Source organism: Haliaeetus leucocephalus, unplaced genomic scaffold (genome assembly GCF_000737465.1).
Source record: "Haliaeetus leucocephalus isolate CR32 unplaced genomic scaffold, Haliaeetus_leucocephalus-4.0 Scaffold616, whole genome shotgun sequence".
In the NCBI taxonomy this organism is placed as follows: Eukaryota; Metazoa; Chordata; class Aves; order Accipitriformes; family Accipitridae; genus Haliaeetus; species Haliaeetus leucocephalus.
Window position 1 is genome coordinate 5,386,382 of NW_010973052.1, and position 21,427 is coordinate 5,407,808.

Sequence of the window (21,427 nt, forward strand, 5' to 3'; positions counted from 1 at the left end):
GGCTCTCTTAACTGTATGTTAAAAATCCCATGAATGAAAATAGAGGAATATATCCTACTCCTACCAGCTGCAGGGAGGAGGTCCCCAGCTGCTTTTGATGCTGTGTTACCTGGACATTCCAGCTCTGCCTCCTTGGGGGTTTCTACAGCATTGCCTGGGAGGTGCACAAAGTCCTCAGTGACTTTCAGACCCAGTCAGGATCTTCCAGAACCTCATGCTGCTGCTGTTTTCCTTAGGAATAATGTGGGGTCACTGCAGTAGCTCTTCTCTGCAGATGCTGCACAGCACCTCTTACCCTCTGAATGACACCACTGCAGGATAAACTATTTCTGCTCTCAAGCAACTTTGGTTATTTTAAAAGACCTGTGATTGACATATTTAATCATTATCTTGGTTTAAAGCAGAGAACAAGCAACCTCTTAAAGATATATTTATTAATTTTCATGGGTTTCAGTCAAGTGCACACAAAGAGAGGACCACCAGCAGCACTTCAGGGGCTGTCTATTCAGCGGAAAGCACTACAATGAGAGAGTGCAACGTGCTGTCTTTCCCAATAATCTCTCCCATGGCAAATGCTTAAAGCAAGGAATGAAGCAGGTAGGTTTTAATCCCTTCATGCATACCTATGCTTTAATTCCCAGGTGCTTTAGGGCCTTCTGAATGAAAGGTGCATCTGGATCATTAGGCATGAGCACTCCTTGCATGTGTCTGATCCTTTTTTAACCCATTTCACCTTTCACAAGCTCCTGTAGCAGTGAGCTTCACCAGATAATCCCATGTAGTGTGAGTAATCCCTTTGTTTTAAACCCGCTGCCTGGTATTTCATTAGGCAGCATGGACAGGAACAGCAATAGTTCCTCCACACAAGGAAAGCGTTTTGGGTCACTGAGGGCTGCTGGCCAGGTGTTCAGGTCATCTTCTCTTGCAAAATACTGTGCAGTCTGTAGAGTTCACATTTGCTTGGCCCTTATGAACATACAGAGATTATTTTATAGGTTATCTATAAAAGAAGGACAGAATAATAGAAATCGGGTCTCTGGAAAAGTCAGCATACAGCACCGGTGCTGACTGTGATCATCTGCTTAATGGGCTGATTGACTGCTTTAGGACCTTTCTCTTGCAATGTCTTTTTTAGATCAGCTGAAGCAGTTTAAAAGTTTGACCTGGATTTGACAAATTACTTTGGCTTAACAAAAAAACTAGCCAAATCTAAATGTCCTGTTCTTACACCTGAACTGTACAGTTACTGAGAAGATTTATGAAACTTCTGCAGCTGGTGTACTTGTACTTCAGTCATCAGGATACCGGGATAGGGAAATTTTAATTTCATTGGTCTACAAAGGGAGTCCCCTGATGCATGAGTCAACTTTGGGAAGGGTTGCTAAATTACAGGGTGTTGAGAGAAACTCTCAATCCCAAACTCTTAATCTTCAAAGGTTTTGAATTAGTTTGAGTTTTTATTAAGCTTAAGATCTGCAGAGCTTTTTTTGAGGTGGTTCTATTTCTATTTATTGATCGAAAAACAGACCAGAATAACTATTTTAAATTACTACCAATTTTGGCGCAAATGAAAGAGTGTTGTAACTGGATTGTGTTTATTGCTTACTCAGTGGAGAATGGACCATGTAGGTTATCCCCACTTTCCAGCCATCACTAACTTGACCAAGTGTTATGGCTTCCTTTCCAAAGGCAAGCCAAAGGTATTTCAACCTTAACAGAATCTGAAATAAACTTCCTGGCACTGTCCCTTTGAGACTGATTTTCTAAAGAGACAACTGGCAAACCGAATATCCAAGTGATATTTGGTTCATCCAAGTTTTAATTTTGCCAAATTGTTTTGCAGCCCCAGTCTAGGCTGAAGGGTCTGTTTCGTCCGGCTGTATAATTCACAGATTGCTTCAGCCAGGTTGAGTGGACGAACTGTGCAAATGGAATTAGAGGAGGACAGAGCAGGCGATCCAGTGTTACCCATTTGTCAGGAGAGCCTGAAAAATCCCCCCCACGCTTTGAAATTATGGGCAGGCAGATCTGCACAAATACAGCAGCTTTGGGCTGGGAGACAGTGGCGGTTCCTTGGTTGCTCATCTATAGACAAGGAGATACTACTGACTGAAGCAGGGAAGGCAATCTCAGCTCTGAGTGACTGATCCTCTCAATACAAAAAATATGGGACTTAATGGAAATCAATTAGTATAAGCCATTTATAAGTGGTTTGGTTTCCTTATTTAGAAGGGTTTGGCTGTCACTCTCCCTCAGTAGAACTTTATAGAGAGGAATGGAAATGGATTTAAACTATTTTGTATACTTAGGATGTAGCAGGTCATGATGAATCGTACATTCATACAGAGTTATCAATTAAGTTGAGAAGAGGAACAAAGCAATCGATACTGGCTGTGCATTCAGCCTAATGTGAGCTGTAATTTATTCTTACAGCTTCAAACTGCACAGGGAAACAAGAAGAGATAAAATGTTCTTTTGCAGCAGCAAGGTAATGGCACAGAACTTCAAAGGCTAACTACCACTGAAACGTTTGTTCACTGGTTTATACTATTAAAGAGATTGCTGTAAATGAAGGAGGAAGCACGCTTTGTCAGGTATTTCCTTTTTACGTGGAAATTCCTTGTTTGCCCTATTCTCTGATGATCCTACGGCGGCAGCAGCACTGACAGATCCAAAGCTGGCTGCTGTTCACAAGGAAGAGGCCCTGGTGGCTTTTTTCCACCCTCCAGATATCCTAACCCTCCCTTGGGGGCACATTGAGTTACTGCCCACTGCAGTTAACATAAAGCTATGATGGAGCAGGAAGAGTGGGCGATCCAGAAAAAGGGAAGAAAAACCAGTGCAGTTACGTACCAGTCACTGTTCACAGGGTATCACATCCTTCAGCAACACCTTAAGCTACAGATGCGGAGATGAACAACTTAATAACTGTGAGTGGCCCCAGTTAAGCAGAAGTAAAGACAACAACAAAAATGTAGTCACTGCTCTGGTGTCCTCAGCATTGACTACTCATGTCTCTTAAGTGCATGCTGACAAGGTCAGTTAAGCACTGCTTTTTCCACCAATAGAGGTAAAGCATGGACTGTGGAAGTGTAATTTCCTCCTCATGTGCCTAAGGCTTGATTTGTGAAAAGCAATTTAACAGTAAATTGTGAGCACAACATCCATAGGTACACAGTCCTTCATCTTTCAGAGAGGCTTATTGGAAGTGATGCCAATGAAAGCCTCTTTTCTTGGTGGTGTATATTGCCCAAAACAACTTCCCAAAGGACTGAACTATAGTAATTTCTGGTTCCCTTGTCTGAATTCAAGGCATTTGAGATGAGAATAACTCCTTCTATAGCCCAGTAATTGTCCTGTTTCTCTAATTCTGTCTTTTTTAGTACCACATCTGTTCTATCCCCATAAACCAAAAAGGATTTTATTCCCACAACCTGGTGCAATTTATGGTTGTGAGAAAAACTGTAGCATATTTTACATAAGAGAAGAAATTGGTTATTATCAGCTCCCACAAACTGGAATGTGATTTAATAAAATTCTAGCAATTTAATTAGTTGTAAAGCATGTAGATAAGAAGTACATTTAAAGGGCAAATGAAGAAAGAATCAATTTTTTTACAAATTAAACAGTTTTGTACAATTACCCTTCTCGTGCATTTCAGTTTCTCTTTGAATGCAAAAGCAGCTTCTGGTGGGAAACTTTCTTCAGGTCTTACATGAAGACAGAGTAACCTCGAGCCCCATGCCAACAGTAACAATGTCCTCCAGCTCCCTCAACTGGAAGAAGACATCTGCATGAAAGACATCTCCTGGGAAAAAAACAGGAACAAAAGCTGCCATGGGTTTGGGACTAGTGAAAGTACCAAAACGAGCAGGGAGTTCAGCTTTTAGTTATTCCCCCAAATCTTTGTTTTCCAAAGTGCAGGTAAAGGAGGGAGGTGCACAGTGACTTTCAGAGGGATGGACACTCGCTCCCCAAGAAAATGCTTTTGGATTTCTGCATATAAGCAGCTGTTTTCTCTGATTATCAAGAATGGCTAGTGCTGCTTTGGCAATTGGCAGGAGGGTGAGTATATTATATTTTCAGGAAAAGAAAGCAAATCAGTATAATGAGGATTCTGCCAGTCCTGCAGAATAGATTCTAAAATACAGAGATGCGTTTGGTGTTTTGTATTATAAAAGTAACTATCAGAACAAGAAAAATGCACATGCTGAGGAGTGTTATATTTTTTTCTCTTGCAATGTGTGCTGTTGATCACTGCTACGGACAAGCTTTACAGGTAGCTTAGCAAATAACTGGTTTTGTAATTGTACATCCAAAATAACAGGTCCTCAAAATTGGCAGATCTTTCAGGGAACTGATTTTTCTTTCTCGCCACCCTCAAATTTGCTTCCATCTAGGGCTGTTCTTAAAGCTACAGTTTTGTCAGCATCAGAGAAGAATTAATTTCTAGCTCAGGAGTTCTTTGATACACAGAGCTCCCCCTCACCCTACCAGTACACTTGCATGCATTCAGAAGGTTGCAAACTCAGATACGGTGAGCAGTCAGGAGAGACTGGGTCACTGTAGTAGCCTGACTACACTACGTTTCAGACTTGGCTGTTTGACCAAGGTTTTCGAAGCCGCCATCCTATGCTACTTCTTTCAGTGTCCCTGCTGCTGCCTGCACAGTGAAGGCTGCAATGGAAATCTGCCTCTTCACCTCTTCCCAGGCTTTGTGTTGATCAGTTTTGCTTTCGATATCAAACATGGCATCGTAGATCCCCGGGAAGGACTCTCCAGCATACTTGTTGTGACTGCTTGGAGCAAAGATGACGTGTCTGTGGGGACAGAAGAAAAAAATGTAGGTATACTAAATAAAAGTAACCATTAATAGGGGGTGGCACGGTGGTGTTCATTTTAAGGAACTGTATGTGTGCTACATAAAGCAGCTATGAATCCCATGAAGACCAGAACTTACTAAATACACAGGAAACTTAGCTGGACCTGTCTTTAAAAGCACAAGAGGAAGCAACCCCCAGGGCAAAATCTGTGGGAAAGGGCACAGATTTAGGACACGTAGCCTTCGTCTTGGGAAGAGATGGCACGTTTGTCTAACTAGGAACAAAACAATGTTAAATTTTTTTGAAAATGAGAGCTCAACAAACCTGCTGAATTAATATGGCAGTCTGGAACGGGGAATAAAATTAGTTATGGGTGTACAATGAGAAGTGGAACAGAAACTTCAAAAATAACTAAGCAGCTGAATGATGGTCAGCGGATCTGGGAAAGGAATGTAAAAAGAGGGAAACAAATCTATGGGAGACTTCTTGAGAAAAGCATGAATTCTTCAGAGAAAAAGTGATCATATTGGAACAGAACTGTGCAAAAGTATCAATTTTATTTGTTGGTGGTTTGGGTTTTTTTTTTAAAAATGAATAGTTACAGATCTGCTTTTAAATTGATTTTGTTCATATGAAGTATCAAAGCACATTTGTAGCATGTGAAAGAGTCCTCCCTAATCAAAATAAACAATAAAGCTACATTTATAAATGCAGGCAAGTAAAAAAAAAAAAAAAATTTCAAAATCCAGACAGGTCTAAATGATACCTAACACCCAACAAGAAGAATTGTAGAAAACAACCATTTCATTCTTCCAAAAGTGTGAACAACAGTTTATCCTAGGAGGAGGGACGTGTGATTCTCAATCCTACCTGCCTGAGGGACTTCTGGCTTGGTGTGAAAGCCATCAATCAGTGAGTCAGATATATCCAGTCATTAGGAAAAAGCGGATGCTGAGAGTAAAGTGACATAGTCACACCTGACACTGGAAGCTAGCTTTTTGTCAAGTGTTACTAATAAATGCATTGGGTTTCTATAAAGGGTATTGTGGTGCACTGAACATTGTCTTTCTCTAGGCCCATGTGCTTGTAGAGAGAAAACTTCAGGAATAACTAGTTAATGATTTAAGCTAATAGGAGCATCTATAGAAGCAGCCAAAGTTGGGACAGATGGGACTCTGCAGCACAGCTCATCTGTCCTGTGCTCAAAGGTCACTCTCTCCAAGCTGTCCCTTCTGGACGTCTCTCTTCACCGGACCCTCACTACACATCTGTTCTCATCCTCTTCTCTCCCTTACTCTACCCTTGTTTCTCCTTTCTTTCCAATACAGTTGATTCTCCACTCAATCCTCACTTTGTACGGGTTTAAAAGAGCAAGTGGTAAGAGAAGTGGTACTGCACACCGGCAGGTAAAAGTCACAGGGTATGATGGCTAATAAAAACAGAGTGCCAGACCCAAGAAGAGGAATTAGGCATCACAAGACTGGTGCAGCCAAGGAGGTCTCCTCAGGGGTTATAAACAAATTCTGCTACTCACTGGGTTGCACCTAAAACGATCTGTTGAGCAGTAATTCCTATATGAGGCCTATACAGCAGTTCAACTGACCAGTCAGTTAGGGTGGGCTTCACCTGCAAAATTCAGTGCCTTAGACAGCTGATCAAGAAACTTGTAACCTCACCTGTAAAACTTCCTTCCTGGTAAGCCAAGAGGATCAATGAAAGCTCTTTCTATAAACATCAGCTGATCATTCATGATTCGCACTGCAACTGGACTGCAGAAAATGGAGACAGAGACATTTCACACAATGAGGAAACATGACTTCCCAGTTTCATTTGAACAGTTTTCCTCTTCTTTGGACAGAAAAAAAAGACGGCAAAGATGGTCTACAGTTTGCAAAAAGATGAGGTTTTGCAAAAGGAGATATTAAATACATGCTATATTAATGCATTAGGATTTCTGTGTTAGAAAACTCAACTACAAGATTCCACACTATGCAAAATAAAATGGGAGACTTCCTGAGAGTGTCAGATACTTGCTTGGTATTAAATGGCACTGGAAAGATCTCACTTAACAAGGGGAGAGGAAGGCCAAGATTTAGTTCAAGATGAAGATAGCCAGATTTTGGTGTCCACCCATAAGCCAAGTGTCCAAATTCCGGCTCTAATCTATACAGTAACATAGTAAGGATGGGATTCAGTTGCCTAAACACAGCTATCTGGTACCATACTAGGTGTCTAGGAGCACCTGGCCTCCAGCCACTGCACTCAGAGGGCACAGGAGTCCCAAAGGGCCCTCAGGTTTGCAAGCATCACACAGATATCTTAGATACTCTGAAGCATTATCTGGTCTCCTTGAGGTGTGCTGAAAGCACCTTCTGGCATCACCTACAATGCTCAAGTGCAGGGTCTAAATACAGAGCTTGGTCCAATTTTAACTTTGCTACCTGCCTTTCCATGTATTACAATAATTTTAATGACAAGCTGATACTATTCATCACAGAAAGCAGAATTAATCTTAGCATATATTTCCTGTCTCAGAGTTCAAGGGCTCTATTCTACACTACTTGGAGAGACTCCTTGCGTAGTCACTGGAAAGAAAGAACTGCCACCCTGGGTACCTAAGGCAGATATACATATATATATTAAAAATATATTTTTTTTCCAGACTTACTCTTTCTTGTCAACTTGTTCAAGTCTTCTGTGAAATTCAGCAGCAGCCTTTGAGAAGTTCACCACAGCAGAAAAAAGAGGATCTAGAAAGTGAAGGACTTTGTGAACAACTTCAGAGTATCTACTGAGCCCAATATACCTCTCAGTTGCCCAGTGGGAGAAAAACTACATTTGTTTTGCTGATATAATTGCATTAATTGTGTTGTCTTTCCATAATTCATTAGTTTCCCTAGTGCAGACTTGAAAGAGCTGCACTACTAGCAGTCATAAACAAAGACCTTGTGCAACGAGGCCAACAATAAAGCAGAATGCTTGATAAAGCTTTCACGAGTATACATCTTCCCTCTGCCTGGCAAGGAAAAGACAGGCTGGTATTGCAAATGGAGAACTCTGCAGTTTCCTTTTTAACAAAGGGATGCACTGCAGCATTTTGGTGTAAAAAGCCTGACTGACATAAAAATAGCAGCTCTTCCAGCAGGCTGTGGAAGGACAGCAGGATTTCTCTCTTGGAACATTATGTCCTATTCATACCATAACAGAAGAGTGTGATATGTAGATTGGATAGTATTAGGTGAGGCATAAAAGACACAGCTGTCATGGAACACAGTGACAGACAAAGTAGGTTAAAGTAGCCAAGCCCCGTGCTTGCTCCACACCTGCACCAGAGCTGCAGCACAGGAGGTGTCTGTGCCGTGACCCTGCGTGCCGTCCCACAGTGCTGCTACTCACACCCCAGGATTTTTTTTGTTATGCCTGAGTATGTGCAGGCAGGCTGGCGGGTAAGTCAGTTGCTTTCTCCTCCTCTGTCCCTGGCAGTACGTCCAAGCCATGTGGAATAACTTAGCCAAAGAAGCAGGCAGGCCTTTCTTTTAATGACAATATCAGCTGCGATGATTTTCCTGTGGATTTAATACAGGCCTGGGAAACATATCAATTTATACAGCTAATTTTTGTAGAATTAAGTAACAGGTGGATGTTATGAGGAGAAGAACTTCTGGCCTTACCAAAACTCAACTCCATTACAAAGAAGGAAGGTTTGTAACTTGTACATTTTGCCCACAAGTCACAGAAAACTTTAGATAAACCAGAGTATCCTCTCTTTGATCGTTCAGGAATATGGGGCATAAGATTAGGTCATCTAAATCCAGTCCTCCATCGGCAACTATGGCCCTTCACTGTTTATAAATTTATCACACTATTTTAGTGTGATAGGCCTTTGGTAGATAGATTTATCACTCTATTCAGTGTGATCGGCTTTCTGTTCCCAGAACTCCTATTGAAAGCTGTTCTGCAGTCTCGTTTGCTCTTCTATTTCTAGCAAACTTATTTATTCATCACCAGCCTACACTTGTTTGTTCTTGTATTAATATTTTTGGTTAGTTTACATAATTAGAGGTACAGATTACATGTACGCAAGCTGTTTACAGACTGCAGTATAGACAGACCTATGGCACCTTGTGAGGGTGAGAATTTAGACTTGTCCACAACCCTAGCAATAGGTACAAGTTTGCCAGAGGATGGAGTTCTACCCTGCTGCCCTCAGGGCTATATCGTGGCAACAGATTATATTGCAGAAGCAGTAGGAGGGGATTTAAGAGCAAAAAGGAAAGATCATCTGAAAATATGTAAGAGAATTTGTGCTCATGTTCACTAGCTATTCAGTGTTACCCATGTCAGTTATTTTAGAAAATATCGCAACATTTTTTTTTCTTTCCCTGTGAACCTTAGATCCTGATAGTGTATGACTACAAATACATCTTTTATGAAAAAAAGGTTTCCAGCCTTCATTGTTGCAGAGGAACAGCAGAAATGTGAATCCAAAGGCACATAAAAACCTTAATCTATTATTTTGAAGGACAATTACATCATTTATTCAGGCTTAATTAACAATTTTCTGACATTCAGTGTTGTCAATAGGCAATTCTATGAAAATACTGAGTGAAATTAATTTTAATTTTCACAGTATTGTAAAAATTGCTTATATACTTTAATGTACTCTGGTGCAATAGTATAAACAAAAACTAAACATTATGGTTTTATTCAAGAAATAATTTAAAACTGATCAGGCATCACAGAAGAGCCATGAAAATAATGAAAAGACTGAAAAACACGCCTTGTAAAAACTGGTCAAAAGGAAACATCTATAAAGTTATTAAGGAGAGGGTTAAGTGATATTTTGGGGAAAAAAAGCTTAAAAAAAGATTGCTTCTAGAATCTAGGCACAAAAATAGGTGCATTGGTCAGAAGGTAGTTTGGGCAACTTCTAATCTGAAATGAGAAAGAAACTCAAACAATGAAAATTGTTTCCACCCTGCAGAGGGTGGAAGGAAGGACAGGTAGCCTGGGAGGAATACAGAAATTGTCCGAGCAGCCAGGGATCAGGTTAGGAAAGCTAAAGCCCTGACAGAATTAACTCTGGCCAGGGATGTCAAGGGCAACAAGAAAAGCTTCTATAGGTACGTCGGTGATAAAAGGAAGACTAGCAAAATTGTGGGCCCTCTCTGGAAGTAAATGGGAGACCTGGTTACCTGGGACATGGAGAAGGCTTGAGGTACTCAGTGACATTTTTGCCTCCGTCTTCACCAGCAAGTGCTCCAGCCACGCTGCCCAAGTCCCAGAAGGCAAAGGCAGGGACTGGGAGAATGAAGAACCACCCACTATAGGAGAAGATCAGGTTTGAGACCATCTAAGGAACCTGAAGGTGCACAAGTCCATGGGACCTGATGAAATGCATCCACAGGTTCTGAGGGAACTGGTGGATGAAGTGGCAAAGCCACTATCCATCATGTTTGAGAAGTCCTGGCAGTCCAGTGAAGTTCCCACTGACTGGAAAAGGGGAAACATAACCCCCATTTTTGCAAAGGGAAAAAAAGAAGATCCAGGGAACTACAGGCCAGTCAGTCTCACCTCTGTGCCCAGCAAGGTCATGGAGCAGATCCTCCTGGAAACTATGCTAGGGCATAGGAAAATAAAGAGATGATTGGTGACAACCAGCATGGCTTCACTAAGGGCAAATCGTGCCTTACAAATTTGGTGGCCTTCTATGACGGGGTTACAGTGTTGGTGGATAAGGGAAGAGCAACTGACGTCATCTACCTGGACTTCTGCAAAGCATTTGACACTGTCCCACATGACATCCTTGTCTCTAAATTGGAGAGACATGGATTTGATGGATGGACCACTCAGTGAATAAGGATGGTTGCACTCAAAGAATTGCGGTCAACAGCTTGATGTCCAAGTGGAGAGCAGTGATGAGTGGCGTTCCTCAGGGGTCAGTTTTGGGACTGGCGCTGTTCAACACTTTTGTTGATGGAGAGTGCACCCTCAGCAAGTTTGCTGACGACACCAAGCTCTGTGGTGCGGTCGACACGCTGAAGGGAAGGGATGCCATCCAGAAGGACCTTGACAGGCTTGAGAGGTGGGCCTGGGTGAACCTCATGAAGTTCAACAACAAGGCCAAATGCAAGGTCCTGCACATGGGTTGGGGCAATCCCAAGCACAGCTACAGGCTGGGTGATGAGTGGATTGAGAGCAGCCCTGAGGAGAAGGACTTGGGGGTGTTGGTTGACAAGAAGCTCAACATGACCCGGCAATGTGCACTTGCAGCCCAGAAAGCCAACCATATCCTGGGCTGCATCAAAAGAAGCATGGCCAGCAGGTTGAGGGAGGTGATTCTCCCCCTCTACTCCGTTCTCGTGAGACCCCACCTGCAGTACTGCATCCAGTTCTGGGGCCTCCAACATAGGAAGGACATGGACCTGTAGGAACGAGTCCAGAGGAGGGCCACAAAGATGATCAGAGGGCTGGAACACCTCTGCTATGAAGACAGGCTGAGAGAGTTGGGGTTGTTCAGCCTGGAGAAGAGAAGGCTCCGGGGAGACCTTATAGCAGCCTTCCAGTACTTAAAGGGGGCCTGCAGGAAAGCCGGAGAGGGACTCTTTACAAGGGTATGTAGGGATAGGATGAGGGGTAATGGCTTTAAACTGAAAGAGGGTAGATTTAGATTAGATGCAAGGACGAAGTTCTTCACTGTGAGGGTGGTGAGGCACTGGAACAGGTTGCCCAGAGAGGTTGTGGCTGCCCCATCCCTGGCAGTGTTCAAGGCCAGGTTGGATGGGGCTTTGAGCAACCTGGTCTAGTGGAAGGTGTCCCTGCCCATGGCAGGGGGGTTGGAACTAGATGGTCTTTAAGATCCCTTCCAACCCAAACCATTCTATGAGTCTATGATTTTATGAAGATAAATGACTTAACAGAAATTTTGGTAGATGTTCTACTACTGCAAAAACAAACTCCAGATTTGATGTTTCCTTACAAGACATGATGCAGTAAACACAACAACATATTGATATAAATCCTTGTTTTATGCAAAATCTCAGATCCATCACACAAGGCTTCTGCTGTCTCGAGTGGCCTTTTTACAAAAAAAAGAGGTGTCTTTTCAATGTTTCACACAACCCAAAAGAGTACTGCATCCCCAAAAAGCTAGTTTATGTCTCTAAACCATGGGCCCATCAGATAGCAAGTGAATTAGGACTGACTTAAAATCCTCCTTGGTGCAGAAACACAAGGGGTAAATGAGGCAAGAAGAAAAAAAATAAGAGAGAGACAAGGAGAGAAAGAAAATTACTGTGGAAGTTATCCTAGCCTGGGATCCAGAGCACTCTGCTGCTTCAGACCTGTTTTATATGCTTCACTGCAATGTGTTCAAGTGCTCAGCAAATGGATATATTTATGCAGAAAAGTTAGAGAAGTGCTTCTGTGGCCTAAAAGTGGTAGCCAGGCACTTGGACAGGTGGTAAGCAAGTTTCCCAGGGTCAGATGAGGTCTTTGGCTGAGGAGGAATGGGCACCTGTATCTCTCAAGTTCCAGACAGTTGCCATAAACATTTAACTTGTCTTCTTTTTTAAGCAAGAAAGTGAGAAGCAGGCTGATATATCTCTTTGTTCTGCATTTGAGGTCCCTGACTGTCCATGAGCACTGTAATATTCCCATAATTAATAATATGCATGAAAATTGTTATAACCCTCTCATCTAGACATTAATGTGTTAAACCTGTCTTATGTTTAGAAAAAAAAAATAGAGGCTCTTTATTATGATGGCAGAATTGAAAGAGGAAAGTAAGGAATTCATTTTCAGTGCTATAACAGATGTAATGTGTCCCTGCATGATTCTAATTAATGCACTTAAGAAATAGTCTTGTGGCTGTTACTCACCAAATGATACTTTGTAACGTTTCAGCTGTTCTTCATGTTTCTTGGCCAATTTATAAATTCTATTGCTATATCCTTTTAAGGCTTCTCCATAATCTCTACAGTCGAATGGAATGACCTGGGAATCTGCCAGTTCATAAACCAGTTTGCCTCGTAACTGTGCAATTGTTAGCTGTTTCTTGAAGGTGGGGTCATAAAATTTTTCCACTAACTCAAAGGTCTCATACACAGTGTGATAAACAGGATAATTGCTGAATTTGTCTGCTTTCTGAAAAAGAGCAAGCAAATTTGTCAGTGCCCTGTATTCTAACTGCAGTTAAGGGATGTATTGATCACTTAATGACTATGATGTTTTGCACAGTTTCCAAATCAAAAAAGCTATTTGCTACGAAACACAATGTACTATCTTTCCATTTTTGTGTGTTCATTTTAAGAAACCAAAATAACCTGAATCGATGGACTGTTGCACAAGATTAAGTGAGCAGGCTTCCTTCTTTGTCTATGCAGACCTGCCTTCAGTTCTATTGTACACAGATTGCCTTGACTAAAAGTGAAAACACTTTGGGGTTCTGGATAGCAGAAGTCCCTGATCGTTGCCCCTTTTTATCTTGTGTAGTTATTTCTGAACAGAATCAAGGAAAATTTGTATATTAAGGGACCTACTAATAGTATGGTGGAATGAAATATACACCTCCAGTCAGATTCTATAAATACCTTTCTGTGAAGTTGAAAGCCTATAGAATATACACATCACTGTAACATGTTGTATTCTCCAACCATTTAGGTTTCTTGCTGAACTATGAAATGGCACTGATACACAAATGAGTCAAAGATTCTTTGAAGCTTTTTTATTAATCATGTATAAATGCTTTTAAAAGATGACTGCTCAGCACTACCAAACTTCTTCAAGCAATCTGGAAGACTTACCCTGTTCTTGGTATAACGGACTCTGCCTGATGCAATTCCCAGTCGCTGAAAGTAAGCTTCAAAATCACTGCCTGATCCCAGTTTGTTTATTCTACATGTAGAAAAGAGAACATCTTAGTGAGACCACTTACTGTATAGTATGGTAGTAATTAATGCAAAATGCAGATTTTTTCAAAGAAATGGAGGTCAGTTCTTCTGGAGGGCACATCAGGGACACTAGTAAGATCAGAAACAAGCTAAGTGGCAAGCTTAATTAACCAATTTTATTCCACCACACTAATTCAGTATCCAATATTTCGAGGAAGATCTTTTAAAGGTAGCAATGCTGATTGTGACACTGACTACATTTAAAAAGAATGTGCACGCTATGCACGAGACCCATAAAATTGTATCAGATACATCTCTGCAATCTTAAAACATTGATCATCTATTTCCAAACTAATATGAATTGGGCAGCAATATATGTAAAGACAGATGTGTTTATATACTTAGCATATTCCACAGTAGAATCACAGACTGATAAATAATTTCCACTGCAGGACACGATTAGTGTTGTTACTTACAAGTAAATATTGCCATCTGCTGGGTAGGTGTGGCAAGACAGAGGAAAAGAAAATTCTAATAAAGACAGATGTAATATTCTAAGTATTTTCAAAGATATATTTAATTTTTATATTAAGTTTTAGGTCTATATGTCTAGCCTGGTGAATAATTGTTGTTTCTTGGCTAAAAAAGAAAAAAGTTTCTTCTGTTCCAGCTAAATTTCTTCTGTTAGTATAAAATTCTGCAAGGAACTCTTTGTATCAACTGAGAAAGATCAGATCTGGTAGCTTTTTCAAAAGGAAAACATTTCAGTGAGTCTAATGAATCTAGAAATGCATCTTACCTGGGCCTGAAAGACAGGGTAATACATGCAGAACGTATTGGTCAAATTGCACAAAGGGACAGTTCTATTTATCTTACATGAGTAATGCCACATTGTGAATATGATTTAGCCCTACGAGTCACAAGCTCAAACAGCGTTTTGGAGTTTTAATACCTTCAAATATGAAGTTTTAATACACTCAGATATAGATTTGTAATGTATTACATTTACATCCATTGTATAAACAAAGAATAAGTATCATGAAAGCTTTTTGATTACCACTCTAGGCAGTTTCTTTCAACTGAGCATTTGCTTATCCTAACAATTTTGATATTACCTCGTCTAGTAGGGTGACTAAACTATATTTTGCACTCTTTCCCCACCCTACTCTTTTTTGATTGCTTTCCAAATTGCTTTTCTACTAATAAAAGGCCTTTAAAATGCGTGAGGTTTCATTTTACAGCAGGCATAGATGTCACCATCATTAAAAAAAAGTCATAAAATTTTATTTTATATTGCTTTAAAAGATATTGCTAGAGAGTCACCTTGTACTAAAAGGTTTTGTATTGCTGTCATCAATAGCACATCTTGAAAAATTCTGGAGAGTAGCCATGCTATGATATGATGAAAATATTGGAAAAGAAAAAACAGATTAACAACTTACCGGGGATAGCTATTATTTTCAGTTGCAGGATCTTTCTCAAGCCAACTCTCATAAAGAGACTTATTTTCATAACTCTCATCAGGGCTTAAAATCTGGAGAGGAAAATATTATAATCTCACTGGAAGTACCTCTAACTCAATTCATTATCAAAGGAGACCTTTACAGCTATCATCTGCATCATTCTTAATCAATGGCATTGCTGCATGCAGGGAAGTACACATACACTACTTACATTTGTCACATACATTTATGGATCCCAACCATGAAAAGCATCTCACAGGTAGTTGGAACCAACCAGAGACAGTGGTGAGAGCAGGTTAAAAGCTCAAGGACACTACATGGAGCTCATCCACTTCTGGGGGAAGTGGATCGTGGGCATTTCTAGGACTTCTTACCACCTTATAGCACTGTGTATGTACACACCCAACAGCATAGGTAACACTATGGAGCTCCTCCAGCAGCCAGGATGCCCCAGCTGCTTTCCTTTCAGCAGGCAAGGGGAGATGACGGCCCTAACCCTGTGGAGGTTTGCTCCGCACAGCAGCAATTTTCTTTCAACAGGCTGAGCCTGAAATTTGACTGCTTTTTCTATAGGAAGGGTAGAAAAGAATTGTGCTAGAAGGGAGGGTCAAAACCAGTCATCAATTATATTACAGCAGTGCCAAGGGGACTCAACCAAGACTGGAGAACCATTGTGCAAGACACTGTATGTACAAATGTAGGTTCCACTACCTTAAAAAAATTGAAAAGCTATGAAACCAGGATAGAAAAGGTAAGTAGTAGTACAGCCATCATACAGCCAGGAAACTTTGAAAGAGTATAAAATTAGTTGATCAAAGCTCTTAGAAAATCTGTGGCAGAGGTAAAAATAAATCAAGACTCTGGCCCTGGTCTCCATCTACACTTAAACAATCTTTAGTAGACATGGTCCTTTAAATGTAAGATTGGTTATGAAGTGCAGAGGATTGGGATTATTTTTTTTTGTCCCCCAAAAATACAAAGCATAAATGTTCATGGCTAGATGCATGGTCCCACGGTGTTGTTGAGACTTAAATCCTGCATTGAAAAATATACAGACTCCAAATTGAAAATCCAGAGAGTTCTGACCTCTGAGAGTACATCACCAGCTAGCAGAAAAATAACAACTTTGTGAAGTAACTGTTTGGCTGCTGTCATTTTCAGGGCACTTTAGTCAAGTTCTAGGGCTAAATTGAAAATGGCACATTAATAAGTGCAAGCTGAACTCCGACACATGGTAGTAAAAGTACTCCATGCTCTGGCAGAGATGTTATTCTGACAGCTCTGGTCATGTAAAAACCATTGGCCAGTTTTTTTTAATACAACACGAGAGCCTAATAAAACATACTATTTGGTCTGGCTTAGTTCCAAATCTAGAATCGGCATAAACTTACTGCTACCTCAAGGGAAGATGCAGAGTTCTTTAAGTATAAATACAAAGTAAGAAGTGATGATCAGAACAGGGGAATTGGAGTTCAACTATTGCAGATGCTGGCTGGTGGTGATCAATTGTCTAAAGCCTAGCAGTAGAGCAGGGCCAAAAAAGACTGTCAACAGCTCAATGTTCCATCTCTATGCTGAGGACCACACTTAAATGCAGAACTCCTTGAAAGATGACACTTCATGTGTATGCTACATTTTTTTGGTGAGAAGTGGCTCACTAAAAAACAAGAGCAAAGACATCTTGCAATGTTGGATAGTTGCATGTTGGACTCTTTAATATGAACAGAAACAGATTTATTTTGGACATGCATAATCACTTGCCCTAATGTTCTCTCACTTACTGGGCTTCCTGAATGAAATTCAATCCCACGCAAAAGCCTAATGCAAAGCATAGGGAACATTTTGGTCCCATTTATGCTGTTTCCAAGAATTAACTAGGACTCCTTGTAAGAGACTGAAAGAGTTAATGTCTCAAACATTGTGGTGGGGCAAGTTCTGCTTAAAGACAAACCCTGCACAGCAAGGAACCAAGGTGAAAAGCCCACCAGCTCAGACACCAGCAACAGGAGGGGGAGGGCGTGCTGGAGGGTGCGCAGCTCCCTGTTCTGATAAGCTGTTCTGATACAAAGATCAAGCCATGGCCACGTCTGCAGGGAAGGAGAAGTTATACCACAAACGACCCCCAAACCCAAAGGCTCACAAACTGCTCATTAACCTGACGAGTTTGGGTGCCCGCCCGAAGGAGGGGCAACGATGATAAAAGGACACAAACTGAAGCCCCAGGTGTGCAAGCCCACTGGAACTGGACCCCTTGGCTGACTGAACCAACACTGGACCCAGGACCGGTGAAATCTTTCTCTCTTCCTTTCTCTCTCTCTGTCTTCTTCTCGCTTTCCTTTTTCTTTTCCACAATCTCTACACCTCATCCTTTTCAAGATATAAACCGTTGACCAAGTCTGAGACTAAGAGTGGATCCAGCCGCCCCTGGGCCCTTCTCTGAGGAGGAGTCTGGAAAGCAAGGGGGTCTGCTCTGAACCTCGTGACTCAACGGGAGGGATCTCCTTATTCCCTGAATTGATGTATATGGTTACACTGTTTACAGAAGTAGTCTTATGCCAATTCCTGTTGTGAGAAACTCTGCCACCTACTACCACGCCTCCCCAGTTCAGTTTGCTTCTGTCATAAATAAAATCTTTAACTGATCATTTGGTGTCATTTCACCTAAATTTAGCCTGAGGGAATTTCGAATTAAACACGACTCCCTAGTCTGTCCAGTCTGGGTTGTGACAATCCTGAGGTGCACAGGACTTCTCACTATTCCTGTTCAAGGAACTAACAACCAGCGTATGCAAAGACTTAATGGGTTGAGGCTTTGATGTGTACATTTAGCTTCCCAATGTCATCCAAATCTAAATGCATTGCAGTTGAAATAGCAAAACAAAGACTATAATCACTCTGCCTTAACCTTCTAGCCCTTACAGAAATTAGGGTTTTTTTTCAGATTAGTGGAAAAGACACAACTGATTAGCAAAGGTAGTCTTTGTTTATCTTTATAAGAGGCTACCTAAACGCAAGTGAAGAGAATTAAAAAAAAAAAAAAAAAGAAAATTAAGCAGATCCCTCTGCAAAACAGAGCTTCCCTGTTCTAGCTGTTGCTTTAGTTTGTCTCCCTCTTTTCCTAACCCAATTCACTGGAATTTTTAGAGACCTCAGGAATAAAGATATTTCAACCCTTAAGTGAATTTCATTCTGTGATACTAGAAGCAGTGAGCCAAGTAAAAGATGTGCCACATTTCTACACGATCCATCAGTCATCTATATACATGTTTCTATGCCAACAAAAATGGTGTCCTAGCTAGAAGTGGTCCTTCAGCAAACACCCTTTGGTATCCCTAACTTCTCTCCAGGAGTCCATCAAAACATCTTTTTCCTTGGGAAAATTCCAACAATCTCTATGAATGATCTTACAGAAAAGTTCAAAAGAGTGTAAGTGTTCTAGAGGAAGGTTTCACAGCCTGTGATTTATGGATCACTGGAGGTCACTGGTGGCCCTTCAACACTGGGGGTTGAAAGATGGTTCAGAAATGAAAACTACAGCGTTGAATCACTGTAAAAACTGAACCATGATTTTGTTTTTCAAAAAGATCATAGAATCATAGAACAGAATCATAGAATGGTTTGGGTTGGAAGGGACCTTAAAGATCACCTGGTTCCAACCCCCCTGCCATGGGCAGGGACACCTTCCACTAGACCAGGTTACTCTAAGCCCCATCCAACCTGGCCTTGAACACTGCCAGGGATGAGAGGCCGTCCCAGGTTTAACAGCAAAAAAACAGGAAAACACTCCTCTAGACAAATATGGCAAGGAGCATCTCAAATTTATTTAGCGAGACAGAGGAAAAAAAAATGAGTAAAAAGAAAAAAAGGATTTCAGATTAGATTTTTTGGACAGAGACAAAATGATAAAACTGGGGAAAATGCTCTTTGACTGTGTACAGAAAGCAGAGAACAGCAGAGAGACAGAACGTTGTTGCAGAATCCTGCTCTGTGGAACAATAGAAAATAAAAAGTAGTTGTGGGTTTTGTCTATAACGAGCTACCAAGAAAAGAAATAAATCTACGATGTTCCAACAGTGGCTTTAAGGAGCTCAAGGAATAGTCAGACTTTTCACTAACAACTCTCTACCATAAAATAATCCCCTTTATAAATGGAGCTATGAAGAATATGGATGAATATAATGTACTTCTAGGAGCTTTTTAGCAGGGAGACAGCATGGAATTATGGAGTAGTCATCAGATTTTCTATTGTTGACATTATGCTTCTACTGTTAAAAGCTTAAATAACACTGAATAGGAAAATTTTCAAAACAGCCAGACTCAAGTACTTTGTAAGGTACTTTAATGGAAGTTTTCTACTCAAACCCAGCAACAGTTGAATAGTTGACTTAAGATCAGGAGTGAGGTACTATTTTTAGCCCAGAGCATTTTTTTTACTTTGTTTATCTTTTGCAGAAAAATGTATCCCTGGGTAAGTGGCTTGCTGCAGACAGAAAGTAAATTATTTTATCCAGAGTCTTGCAGCACTAGGGACATGGAAATTTTTATACGCAAACCAGAGTGCCCTTCAGTGTGTGAAGTGTCACAGCTAATGTTTGAACAAGCATAGCTTCTTCCCCCACAAGGAAGAAAGAGAAAGATAGAAAAAGTTGATAAGAAAATAAAATGTAGAAAAGAAACAAAAAACATGGGAATAGCAGAGATAAACCACCCCACATTCAAACCATGGCATTTCCAGTGTTAAAAAAAAGTGTACTGCATTTGAAAATAACTCAGGATGAATGCATCTAGTGGAATGGGAGACTAGTAGCTGGAGTCATCCTACCAAGTGCCATTACAGTGCAAGTTTTTAGACTGGACCAAGTCACCTGGGCCCTCTTAATATCGGGTTGGGGAATAGTTTGTGAGTTCTGTCTGTACAAGAGTAGACAACCACATTTGGTCAAATGAATCTCATCCTAAAGGTACCTATTTCTACCAATTGCCTTTAAAGGGAGCCTACATTGCTTAAGTCAGACAGAGATGTCTTTTGTTAATTGAGATGAATCCAGATCTGAGGATAGTGACAATGGCTCATGCTAGGTGCCTAATCTGGTTAACTCTTCATACGGCCAATGAAGTTTCATGCTTTAATGGATCACAATCTTTCAGCCTTATGATAATTCATCCTGAGAGATGAAAGCAAAGGAGATATGATTAGACCACTTGTAATCATGCAAATCCATACATCTGGCCTGTTACAAAACCCACTCAATCCTTCAATATTTATCACAGTATTTCAGGGGCTCAGTGAGATATGAAGGAGATTCAGCAGGAACAGACAGAGAGAAAATGGTAGGTAGCCGATGTGAAAATGAATAGATTCTCTTTTGCACATGATACGGAAATATAAAATGCAATTTATTTCCTTGAATGCTTATCACTTTAGAGAATTGTTCTTGCTCAAGTGTTTTATTATCTTGTTTTTATTGTTATTATCTTTACTATATATTGCAAGTAACATTCCACTTATGTCAGTGACACATTTCAACCTTTCTAAAAATACTAAGGAACTATGAGCCTGGACTGTGTACCACTGATGGGATATTTTGCTGTTGATTTTGGTGGGATCAAGATTTTCCCAGCACAGCAATAAGATAAATCCAATATTATTCAATAATCCAATTTTATCCAATAAACTTGCAGTTTTACATTCTTAGAAAGTCACAAGCAGTAGACACTCTGATTCTGTACCTCTTTTGTCAGATTATACACCAGTTTGTAGAGAAGAGGGGTGCAGTCAACTCTTAACGTGTAGTTACCTGAAAATGAAACAAAAAGACATGGAAATTTTCACTTCACGTACCAGTGGCATCATCTTCTTAATGGATTAAGCCCTGCAGTCCTTTCTTAGACAAACTTCTTGACCCCAAGGCAAGAATTTAGATCTTGCCTCAGAATATGTACAGAAATAGAATATCTGGTCACACTGTATAAGCTGCTGCTACTACATGACAATGATGCATTGGTTATAGTACATACGCAGTAATGTAGTTAAGCCTTCCCATAGTTCTAAAATAGGCCTAACTATCCCTCATTAGTTACAAGCCCTTGTCACTCATACGCTCCTGAAGCTTGTGTTAAACAGAAGGCAATGGTAACATCCTACTTTTTGTAGGATGTTAAAAATAAAGTTAGTGCATGCAGGAACTGTGCAGGAGGAAAGACATATTCCCTGCAAGATGTTTTAAGAAATTGTTCAATGTAGCTTCTT

The 21,427-nt window shown here is 40.7% G+C and overlaps 1 protein-coding gene across 1 annotated transcript in view; it reads right to left on the reverse strand.

Moving 5' to 3' along the window:
• Positions 1–4,630: 4,630 nt before the first annotated feature.
• The window catches only part of LOC104838485 (N-acetylated-alpha-linked acidic dipeptidase 2-like), a 35,192-nt gene continuing 18,395 nt past the window's right edge, over positions 4,631–21,427 (reverse strand). Inside the window, exons 13-19 of the mRNA XM_010578244.1 lie at positions 20,908–20,975; positions 15,157–15,248; positions 13,628–13,718; positions 12,704–12,968; positions 7,492–7,573; positions 6,500–6,592; positions 4,631–4,820 (exon numbers count right to left, since the gene is read on the reverse strand). Coding sequence (XP_010576546.1) covers positions 4,631–4,820; positions 6,500–6,592; positions 7,492–7,573; positions 12,704–12,968; positions 13,628–13,718; positions 15,157–15,248; positions 20,908–20,975 — 881 coding nt within the window. The remainder of the gene's footprint in view (positions 4,821–6,499; positions 6,593–7,491; positions 7,574–12,703; positions 12,969–13,627; positions 13,719–15,156; positions 15,249–20,907; positions 20,976–21,427) is intronic.